Genomic DNA, 12,028 nt, shown 5'->3' with positions numbered 1-12,028 from the left:
ACTTTGCGGCCGCCAAAGGAAACCCGAGGTACATTTCGTTGCGTTCCCTTTCCTTCCCTCTTTTTCTGCCCAGTTCAGTGTATCTATATCTATATCTATATGGCATTCGTCCCTGTTTCCTCTTTTCTCTCTCTCTCTGTTCGTTTGCCTGAATGTTGTCACCAAGTGAAAACAAAAATATTTAACTATGTATAGACTTCCCCCTCCGTTAAAACAAAGAAAGAAAACACGTTTTTTAAAAAGCCACAGAGAAAGTGTTTTAAATGCCATTTCAGTGCCAAGGACAAATTCTGTGCCTCCTCTTCCCCCAGATCTCTCCCCTTACATTGACTGGTTGAAAACAGTAACAGTAATTATTATAAACAAACAAACAAACAAACAAACAAACCAATAAAAAACTGGTTTTAACTTTCCATTGCCTGGCGTGGGTTCTCTCCTCCTCTCTTGCTCTGCTCTCTCCTTTATCACAACTTGGGTTAAATACCCGAGTCCTATTTGACTTTGAATTTCAAGGCCATATGGATTGACTCTGAATAATTAATGCCCTACAAGGAGCCAATTTCTCTTCTGAAAACATTAGGGCTTTTCTATAGGGTTTTTAAATAGACCCTGCCCCAGGCCATGAAGGTGGTTTGCTGAGCAGAAGGGCTACAGATTGAAGGGGGATAATGTTGTTGTTGTTGTTACAACTTCCTTCCACATTCAAATGCTCTATGTTCAGAAAAGCATTTTACCCCAATCTGTCCCCTTCTAAAAAGCTAAACAGGTTGTGTTTTTAACATGTTGTTTTCAAAACAATGTCACATTCAGAGAGAAAACAAGCAGTTAGAAAAATTAAGTATCATTTAATCCTGGGACACTTTAAATACTTGTTAATGTAATGCCCAGTCCAAGCCAAGTATTTACTCAGTAGTAAGCACTACTGACTTCCGTGGGGCTTACTCCCAAGTGTGTCTGAAATGAAATATTTATTTTTCCATAATAAAACTTCATCTTATTTTTATTTCCAGTTAAAAGCAAACTGGACCAGTATAAACCAGAAAGGGCAAATTGTGGATACTGTATATGGTTTGGATTCTATCAAACAGCACTAGCTTATTAAACTTTATCTATTGACTTGCACAACATCTCCTCCTTATTTTTTAAAAAGCAATATCGAGAGGAGTTTAATGCTGGAAATATCAAATGTGAAAATGCCTCAAAAGACTCCCTGCTTCGGAAAAGAAATAAGTCTTAACTCATAAGGCCACCGCTTCCCTGTTAAAAACCATCTTGCGCTAGGAATATAAACTTTGATGCTATCAGCAACAGTGCTATGCCCAGGACAGGTTTTACTTCAAAACCTTGTCACAATGTTTTCTTTCCCAGGAGTTTAGAAAAACACACAGACTCTGAATTTATCAGACTGGGAAAGCCTTGTAAATTAAACAAGGATCTGAGGAAATGCAGGGTTGGTACTGAAAGGGGAAATGTTGCTACCCAAGGAATAGCTGCCCATATCTTTTGGGAAGGAGGCGGGTAGAGAAAGAAGGGAGGGAAGACAGGGGAAAGTGCCAGTGTTTGCAAGAGAATTGTGTTTGACTTCACAGCCAAAACAGCAACAGTTTTCAAAAGTTTTCACAAAGGGAAATCAATAGTTTGAAGGTTAGCACTCTCAAAAAATCTACTGCATTCCAGATTAAGTTAATATACTTGGATGGTTTTCTATGCATCCTTTTTTCTGCTTTTTGTTAGAAATACTGTCAGTTGAAGAAGCCAGTTTTTAAAAATTTATTTTGTAAAAATAACCAGAAACAGATTTTGGGATCGGAGAAATCTGCTTCTTGCAAAATGGAAAAAAGATAAACAGCCATCTTTTAATAGCTAATACTTAAAAGTTTACAATGCCGCAGGGAGCCAATAAGTGAATAGTATATACATAAAGCTGATCACCTCTTTACTGGTTCTTTTAATAGCAATTACCACCAAAGTAAATTTGATATGCTTAATATGTGTCACAAATTTTCTGTATTAATATAGTTTGCTTCAAATTTCATAGTTGAATTACCTACTTCTGCACCAAAGTCAAAGCTTTATTTTTAAATCATGTTTAGTGATAATCTCCATTTCTTTGAGATATAATATATTCATCTTTTAAGATTTATTCAAGAAGTAAAAACTGCACAGGAATACAGCAAATAATTTATGTCTATGGAAATATAACACGCTCGCTACATGAGATTCATTGCTTGTGTTGCCCTTCCTCCTCAACAAAACAACCTATTAGGATTTCTTACTCTAAAATTCAGAAGCAGACAAAGAATGCATATTCATTAATCACATTTTAGTATTATGGTACAGTCTTTTATAGTAGCCCTTTTACTCTCTGTGTGTGTATGAATGAAATTTACTGTCCTTGCATTTGAAGATTTCTGTCATTTAAATAGAAATGCAGTGCAAATGAACCTATTAATATATATATCATCAAATGGGAATTATCTTTTCTGCATAACCATGTGTGGAGTCTAATTCAGTCTATACAAAGCAAATGTGAGAAATCAATGAAATTTACTAATCTTATTAAAGCACTACTGTAAGGAGACAAAGTAAAATGCTGGCATGCGCATAGGTTTTAAAAGACAGCGCTGGTAAACTTACTATTATTAACACATCCTCTTGCTGCGAAACAACTTTATTTAAGGGCCTCCCTGGAGATTTCTATTCTATAATTTATTCATGAAACGGGGATGAATTATTTTCCATCTATACACGGGAGTCACTTACATGAAAACTTCACGAATTAAAAACTCACAAATACAGAAAAGTGCTCAGTGGGTTTAGAACGTAGCGGATGAAAAATTAAAGATGTTTTGCAATTTGTCACTAGCCTTGGTGCTTTGGGAGGGGGGTCAAAGATCTCTTACCTTGGGATCAATTTTCTTAAAACTGGACTCTTCTTCATCTACCTCAAAATACAATTCAGAGGCGGTGATGGAAAGTGTGCCCTTCACCACTACACAGGGGGACACAAGTTGAGCCGGCGTAGACAGACTAACAGGACCTACCAAAAGAAACACACAGGCAACTTAGTTATCGATGGTCTGAGCGGCAAGTACAAAAATAAGCATATTTTATTAGCTTACCGTACCCAGCTGCACTTCCTACAAAAATAACTTGATGTACAAATGAAATTTTTATTCCACACCATCACCCAAAGCACATGTGTAATGCTATTTGTACACTTCTGTGCTGCCAAACGTTTGAACAACCACAGCTGAAACCAATGCAGATAATATGTTCATTTAGATGGCTGTTAGATTATCTAGCTTTTGTCATTCATAAGTTATGAAATGCTTCAGAACTGAATACTTTATGCTCCATACAATACCGAAAATTGAGGGGGGGGATGCTTGGATGAGAAATATGTTTCAGATGTGAATGTTGAAGATCCAATTTGACCCAGATTTCTTTCTTATTACTTGTTTACAAGATCTTCAAGAATTTCACACACAGGCTTTTATTTTTATGCATGGCACAGTCCTATTTTTAAAAAAGTTAAATATTACTCATTGCCAGAAAAGTATAGCAATTGAAATGAGGCTTCAACTCGCCTGTTTTATGTATTTTTCCAAGGAATCCACAGAGCATTAGTGCAGCTCAGGGACTGTGGGAGTAAACAGCTGGAGCATGGGTTTCCAAATGGATGGTTTTTTATTGGAATAATCACATCTCCACAGGGCTTATCACAGAGACAGATCAGTGTACTACTCAAAACAATAGGCTGGGCACAGATCTAACAATATGCAGCCTATTATAAAAAATAACATCTAGAGAAAGAAAGTGGGTTATATTTGTCATTCAACTGATTTTTAAAAAACTCCACAGAACACTGTGACCAACATATTTACCAAGTGAGGCCTTTGTTTAAAAATACTGTATAACTACATGCCTGACACATACCCCTTTTCATTAATAAAGTATGTATAAATGAGGTGCACACACTTAGGCAATCAATGGGTGAATAACTGCCAGAAAATTCTGACGAATTGTCATTTCTGTCAATTGTGAGGAGGTGTGATGGTCTTTAATCTTGCATCAATCTCAATGTGTGCCAGTAGGACAATAGAAGAGATGCTCTGCTGAGATCAGAGCAGCTTTGCCCTCTATTCCCAGTATACAAGTACATTGTGTTTGCAGATGGGCATCCGATAGCTGCACGACTGCCGTGATTTCCCAAAGCTCATTCCCACAAATGGATGAAATAAGCAGCTATGTGTTCTTTTGCTGTCTCCCTTTGCCCTCTGTACATTAGCATGTAATCCAGGAAAGAAATAACATTTTTTCAATCACTTTCAGACATTCAATTACAGGGCAAGCAGACAGCTGCAAGAGCCAGGGCAGCTCAGGTCCCCTTGAAAACCCCTGACAATTTCAACTTCATTTCTAACCCACAGTACTTTATTAGCAAGGATTACTTCTTAATCCTATTGCCATTGTCAAGATTATATAATTAAACTCCCCTTTCACCTCTATTACAGTATGAATGTATTAACAGAAGCAACAAATGTAGAATGAGGTGGAGGGGGAGTGAGGAAAGGCCAAGGAAGGGAGGCTTCTGGAGGGTCTGCTGAAGAGCTGTTTCAATAAGAACTTCCCTCAACAATGCTGCTGCTTTACTGATTTTGGTACATTGATTTGACATTATTCTATATTTTCATGTTTGGTTTCTGTTATATGGTGCTAGGCAGATGGTGCAATGCATAAGGAGCTTCACTAAAATACAATTTTAGGCTGCTTTGTATAAATCCACTCACTTCCAGCAAAATGGAATTTAAATAAGAAAATATTCTTTTTTGAAAGTTGGCGTGAAATATAGCCATAGCCAGAACTGTATAAAAATAAAAGAGTAGAAGTGATGTCCACATTTACAATTCTAGCCCTCAGAGAAGTGGGTGGTATTATTATATATATAATATAACACTTCCAAGTGGGAAAGTTTGCTCGGCATACATTTATATTATGAGTTTTAAAATCTGCTACAGCAAAAAAGAAAAATACTTCGGATAAATATAAACAGGAGGTAAATGCAAGATTAGACTGATACAAAAGGGGTCTCCCAAAATTCAGAGCACTGCCTTGTTTTGAAGAAATTACTACCTTTGTTGAAAGGAGCTGTTTTGCGCATATATATATATATATATACACACATTTTTTGTACTTAATGTACTTTTGTGGTTCCCAGAATTTCCCCACCAAAGCAGTTACATACTAGTTTCTGATATATATGTATGGATAGATAGATATAGATATATAGATATATATCTATGTATGTAAATGTGTTTCACTGGATCATGTTATATATCAAGCTAGGCACATACCCACATATACATGCACAATCCCAGTTTTAATCCAAAGTGATCCTAAGGGCAGAACATTATCTTAGGACAATGCAAAGAAAGACCAGTCCAGCACTGTTTCTCCTCCATATAGCACAGAAGGTGCTGCCAAGGGAGTTGAGGGAGAGAAACCAGTAAGGAGACCCCATCAGGAGGAGGTAATAGACAGCTGAAGTTACCAGTTAAGTTCTCCAGTTCCTTCTCCTCGATGGATGACAAGGTATCATCATCGCCTTCCAAGAGAATCTCACTCTCCGAGTTCTGATTTCCTAAAGCCTGGCTCTTGATAGACTGCTTTCCTTTAACAAGTACATCTTCATCGGGAGCTGAAATGAAAAGAGAAACGCGGCTGTCAATCAACCCTCAGAGGCAATAGCTACAACGGGGGGCAGGAGGGAGAAGTAACCTTCCTTAGACAGATAGATACTCAAGGCTGGGATGGAGGGAAAGTGATGCAGAGATCTCAGCTGGGGGGAGGTAGGCTAGCAAAGGTAGGCTAGCAAACCAGCTCCAGGGCTTTAGCCACCTCAGCAGACTGGGAGAACTCCTTTGTAATCTGATTAAATTTAGCCAAGACTTGCATTTAAACCCATCCCATATTCTGAATGACAAAACAGGATCAGTCCCATCTCCCCAAAACCACCTGTAAGGGAACTTATACCTTGAACAACTAATTGGAAGCTCAAAAGTGGGATGGGAAGAGGGGGGAAAAGGGCCAGGGACCACGCAGGGTGAACAGATGTCCTTACCACAAAGGAGGACAAAATGTAGGACATGTAAAAAAAAAAAGAAAGGCATGACCACAGAAAAGCTACAACCACTCCTAGAAATGTAAATCCATGCTTCTGAGTCAGGTTCAAAATGGAGGGAATGTTGGAATTCCTCCTGGGCAGAAGTCTGAAATGGAGGACGTGGCCTGGAAAAGGAGGACCACCCCTGGTCACCCCGAGGCCACAATAAAAAAAAAAAGGGGGGGGTTCAGAAGCTAAGACTGCAAAGTTTATGGAGGAGGGAGGTCCAGGGAACTCGGATTACAGACTTCCATGGATCTGTAAATATATAATCCAGTTCGATACCTCTCTGAACGGAAAGGAACCGATCCTCAAACCTGTCAAGCAGCACAAGTGGATTTGTTGTTGTTTTTGTGGTTGTGTGCCTTCACACCTTTTTCCGATTTATGGCGATTCTAATAAAATGAACCGATCAGGGGGTTTCTTGGCCAGATTGGTTCAGAGGGAGGTTTGCTACTGCCTTCCCCTGAGGCTGAGAGAGTGTGACTTGGTCTTAGTCATGTTTAGTGTAGACCTACTGAAACTCATGAGGCTTTTTCATTCTGTAGTTAGTTGGAAGACCTCCTCAAGCCCTATTCCACTGGATCATGAGTTTCTGTGAGGCAACTGTCTACAAGGAGACAGAAGTCGGTCCCTTTGCCTTGGCTTCTTTTTAGTGCAGCGCAGTGGTCCCCAAACTGTGCCCTTTAAGAGATTTTTGGACTCCAGCTCCCAGAAGCCTCAGCCATGTCCTACAATAACCTGGGACTCTGGGAGCTGAAGTCCAAAATCCCTGAAAGAGCCCAGTTTGGGGACTACTGGTGTAGTGGTTTGATGCTTGGTACAAATCTGGAGACCAGGGTTTGGATGCTTACTTAGCCCTGGAACCTCACTGGGGTGGCCTTGGGCAAGTCACACTCTCTCAGCCTCAGAGGATGGCAATGGCAAGCCTTCTCTGAACAAACCCTGCCAATAAAACCCTAAGAGAGGTCCGCATCGGAAATGCCTGGAAGGCGCAGAACTCTTTCCAGACTGCGCTCTAGACCCAGGCTTCCCCGGCGCTACTTGGAAACCCCCGACAGAGAGCACACTTCCCTGGGGAAAAGCCTCGGCTGGAGGGCTTCCAGACCTCGGAAAAGGACGATGTCTCAGAGAGGGATATTTCCCCCCAAGGAAAGCATCCGCACCACGGGCATATAATCCGTTCTGACGCCGCTTTTAACTGCCACTTGAAATCACACAAGAGAGCAGTCAACAAAACATTATCATACGCGGCATCAGCATTGCATTCCCAGAATGCCATAGCAGGGAGCCAATGGCACTGAAAGAAGTGTCAAACTGGATTATTTCTGCAATGCTCCTCTCCCCGTTTTTTATGCGTCTTTTGTGACTCTCCAAATCCTTTTTTTCTTGCCCTGGCCATCCTCTGAGGCTGAGAGAGTGTGACTTGCCCAAGGGGTTGTTTTCCCCATGGCTGAGGGGGCTGCTTTTCAGCCTCTGAAATGATCTGGCCGAAACCCGACAAATAAAAGTGGGATTCCGTCCACTTCGCTGCAGCTGAGAGCCAGCCTCTGGAGGGATGGGAGGAGGAGAAGGGCTCCGGGGGAAGGAGGAGGAGGAGGAGGAGGAGGAGGAGGAGAAAAAGCAGCCAACTTTCCACCAGTTTGGACACACATCGGGAGATTCGGGGGGGGGGGGGTTGGAGGATAAACTCTGGGATTTACCTTTGAATAAACGTTTAAGACATTTTTAAAAAATATTGTATTTTTTTGCTTTTTAGTCCCAACACTCAGTCCACCGGCATCAATGGAAAATCAAAGGTTTTTAATGGCAATCTAAGGGGTAAACGGAGCAAGGACAGTCGGGGGGTGCTGTTGTTGTTGTGTGCCTTCCAGTCGTTTCCTATCAGGGAGTTTTCTTGGCCAGACTGGTCCAGAGATGCCTTCCCCTGAGGCTGAGAGAGTGTGACTCAGAGCAGGGACCCGATCCCTGGTCTCCAGAGACAAGCAAACCCCTAAACGCCGGCTTTCCGCATTTTTATATACTATAAACGCCTGCAAGCCAGAGACAAGCTGCGAGAAGGCTGCATCCACACTGCAGACATGGTCCTGGTTGACACCGCTTTAACTGCCAGGGCTCAATCTACCGAATTCTGGGAATTGTGGGAGTCTGTCATAGAGCTCTGATGCCACAACAAACACCAAATCCCAGAAGTGCACAGCACTGAGCCATGGCAGATACAGTTGTGTTGAACTGAATTATTTCTGAAGTGTGGATAGGATCCCCAATGCCTATGTGAGCCTGCTGGAATTTTTTGGTTTCCCTAATAGGGAAAGTGTTATTCCTAGACATATTCCCTGTGAGGATATGCCTGTGTGTGTGTGTGGGGGGGGGGGGGGGAGGAGGCTATTGAGGCTTCAACAGAGAGGGGGAAAGTGTGGTTAGTTAGCCTTTTCCAGCAGACCCACCACCGCCTTCTCTTTTGCAGAGGCATCACCCAGAGCACTGCTCCAGCACAAGGCAGTGCAGTCACTTCGCCTCACACAGAAGCTATTGGGATGTGAACTGGCAGCTCAGCAGCATTAGCAGATCTATGCATTTTTAAAAAGGCTATGGGGACTTCACGACTGCATCCTTGGTAATCAACCTTGCACTCTATGAACACTTAGAAGTGAAGCTGGAGGGGTTTGCTTCTTCCGAATGGCCAGCAGTCACTGCCAGAGGGGGTTAATGGTTTGAGCTATGCTTCTGGAGACCAGGGTTCAAATCCCTGCTCAGTCACTGAAACCCACCAAGTGACTTTGGGTAAGTCACACACTCTCCGCCTCAGAGGAAGGCAAAGGCAAACCCCTTCTGAACAAACGTGAAAGGACTTGAAGGCACACAACAAGAACAACACCACCACTGAACTGAGAGAAACGAAGGTGGTAACTCAAGCTTTTGTAGACTTAAATCCACTTCATCATCTTCATTGTTTTGTGATCAGTATATAACAGGGATCTTGTGGCACCTTTGAGCATGACTGAGAGAAAGAAGTTGGTAGCATAAGCTTTCCTAGACCTAAGTCCATCTTCATCATTTCTTCACTCAAGTCTAAGAAAGCTTATGCTACCATCTTCTTTCTCTCAGTCAGTCTCAAAGGAGCTCCAAGAGCCCTCTGAGTACTGATCCAAAGTAACAGGGCTATGTCCTGTAATATCTTTGAACGCTCCATTGGATTTGAGAAGATGTCTGTGTTAAGTGTGAAGACTGGGATGCCTTAACAGCGAACTGAGACTCTCTCTCAGCAAAATCCCAGTTTTTCCAGCCAAATGTAGAGTATTTCTTCTATCAAAATATATATTTCAGCCAAAACATTATATTCAAGGATACATGTCTGACGGTAGTTCCATTTTGTTGCTAGGGTGCCTTCGAGTCAACTTCAGCGTATAGCAACCCTATCATAGGGTTTTCTTGGCAGGGCTTATTTAGAGGAGGCCTGCCCCTGTCTTCCTCTAAATGACCTATCAAAATGACTGCTTTAAAACATATGTGCCCATTCTATATGTCTAATGTAGCAAATGCGCAGATTTTTCAAGGAGAGGGGGGAGAAACCCTACTTCTGTCCTAAACTTTGCTATCATTTTATGTTGAAGTGCACTTTCTTTACATTTCAAGCTGACAACAGGAAACAGATAGGAGGCAGCAATTCCCTACTTATCTCACTATTACTTCCCATGTTGCAGCTGCAGAGTACAGGAAACCTATTCAGCTTTCTAGTACTCAGAAGGAGTTGAAGACTTACACACAATTTTTGGGTAGCTTTGCAGGAGGAAAAAAGCAATATACTGGACCAGGTCTCATTTTGCAAACATATGCCAAACACATCCTGGTCAACACATTGCTCATTACTTTTTGATTACTGCCATACATAGCTTGAGGTTCCAGGGGCTTATTTTTAAAAACCTTTAATCTGCAAACATTTACAGAGGAAGGCAATCCCTAGTGGCCAAACATAAAGCTTAATTGTCTCCGTAAACATGGGAACATAAATTTTCAAATAAAACTATTCACATTAAAACAGTAGACAAAACATCAGTTTGGATTCCACATCTTTTGTTTTAAAATGCCTGAGTTCAGTTTGCAATGAACCTCAGTTTTTAAAATCTCAGTTTGCCCCAGCTAGGAAGCTTTTCTTTTACATTTTCTGTTGGTTTAGAAATGTTTGTTTACCAGAAGCATTGCTGGTCAAGAGGCAAGACAGTTTTTCCCCCCTTTTCTTCCCCTTTTAAAAATGTACCAGTGGCTATAACTAAACAAAACTCTGGTTCTGGAATTATTCAATGAGAATTGAAAAACCTCTTGTCATGGAAAATATGCAGCTGATATTTAGAAAGGTTTTCCTGTAATTAACTCCCTCTTGAGGATTTGAAGTTAGCAGAAGTAAAATTACCTACAGTATTCTGATACACAACACATGCACTAACATTCAATTCTCAATGGCCTAATAGCTTTCTGGAGAAGGGTTTTTTATTTTTTTTAATTAGAACAAGACAACTACCAGGATAAAATAAAATATGGCAGAAAAACATATTTATAAATTCTGACAACATATAGTTCAGTATAGAATTCACCTTTAAAATCAGCACATGCTTCCAGATGTTGGACGATTCCATTTTATTCTGTACCTGGGTGAACTTTCTGTTTTAGATTAAAAGCCTCATTTAAATTTACAAGTATACCTTTCATTTATTTAAAATTTAGTCTGAAAGTCAAAATGTATGTGCAACATGAACAGGAACACATCATGCAAAAAAACATCAACCCGTGCCAATAAAAAAAAATTACTTCTCTTTTGCCAATAACTGAAGAAGGGATACAATCACAACAGCTTACAATAATATTATGGTGTAAAATATCATCTGTGCAAGGATTCACACACTTTCTGAGCTTACAGGCTCAAGGGAGCTTACACCACATGCTATGTTGCAAAAGTGTTTATGGATTAGTAATACTGTCTACTTCAAATCCATGGGCATATTCTTATTTACATTTGGTTATAACCATCTCAACCAACCGAGATTACAGTATCTTCTACAGCTGTTTGAAGGCATCAATTCCAAGTCGAGAACAAGTAAGAGCCAAAACTGGTGAATTGCCCATTCTATGACTGCGTCCCCAAAATAAATATATGGATTTACACAAAAATGTAGGGAGCCAGTGTGGTGTAGTGGTTTGAATGCAGAACTAGGGCTTTTGAGGCCAGTATTCAAATCCCCACTCAGCCATGGAAACCCAGTGGATGATTTTGGGCAAGCCATACTGTCTCACCTTTAGAGCAAGGCAATAGTGAGCCTTCTCTGAATAATATTGCCAATGGTCACCATCAGCCAAAGTCAAATTGAAGACATATAAGCACACACCAATTTGTTAAAGGGATAATTTTTTAAATGCAGATGAATGGTTGTTACTGAAAAACATTATTGTACAATGTCCTACTTGTGGGCTTCCCCTTGCCATATGACTGTCCTCCCCTCCATTCTAACTGTCAGCGCTGTGGCCTTGTAAGGAGAAAAGTGTAGGCAGACACAACTCCATCATATCTAGACCAGCAGCAGATGAAAGGCCCTCCCCTTCATCCCAACTCCCACCGCTGTAGCCTGAAAGGGAGAGAAGAACAGGCAGTATCTGGCAGACTTAATCCCCATCCCCACTGCCATTTCGCTTTCCTTGTCTTATTTAGATTGTAGGCCTCAGGGCAGGAAACTGTGACATTGATGATTTGTAAGCTGCCCTGGGAGCATGTTATTTTGTTTGTTTGTTTTTTGGCTAACAGTAAAAAAATGTAATACAAATATTCAAAATAAATAAGTAAGACTGACCCCCTATAGGAAGACTATACTG

General features: G+C 40.8%; 1 protein-coding gene across 10 annotated transcripts in view; it reads right to left on the bottom strand.

Annotated features, from left to right (window-relative positions):
* Positions 1–12,028, bottom strand: part of LRBA (LPS responsive beige-like anchor protein) — a 430,053-nt gene that overhangs the window by 189,813 nt on the left and 228,212 nt on the right. For all 10 annotated transcript variants that reach the window (XM_089525694.1, XM_089525696.1, XM_089525700.1 and 7 more), the window contains 2 exons: positions 5,555–5,701; positions 2,904–3,040 (listed from right to left, as the gene is read on the bottom strand). In XM_089525694.1, the coding sequence (XP_089381820.1) occupies positions 2,904–3,040; positions 5,555–5,701 (284 nt within the window). The remainder of the gene's footprint in view (positions 1–2,903; positions 3,041–5,554; positions 5,702–12,028) is intronic.

Source organism: Sceloporus occidentalis, unplaced genomic scaffold (assembly GCF_023333645.1).
Source record: "Sceloporus occidentalis isolate IW3139 unplaced genomic scaffold, rSceOcc1.0.p SCAF_5, whole genome shotgun sequence".
Taxonomy (NCBI): domain Eukaryota; kingdom Metazoa; phylum Chordata; class Lepidosauria; order Squamata; family Phrynosomatidae; genus Sceloporus; species Sceloporus occidentalis.
This window is presented reverse-complemented; position numbering and strand designations above follow the sequence as displayed.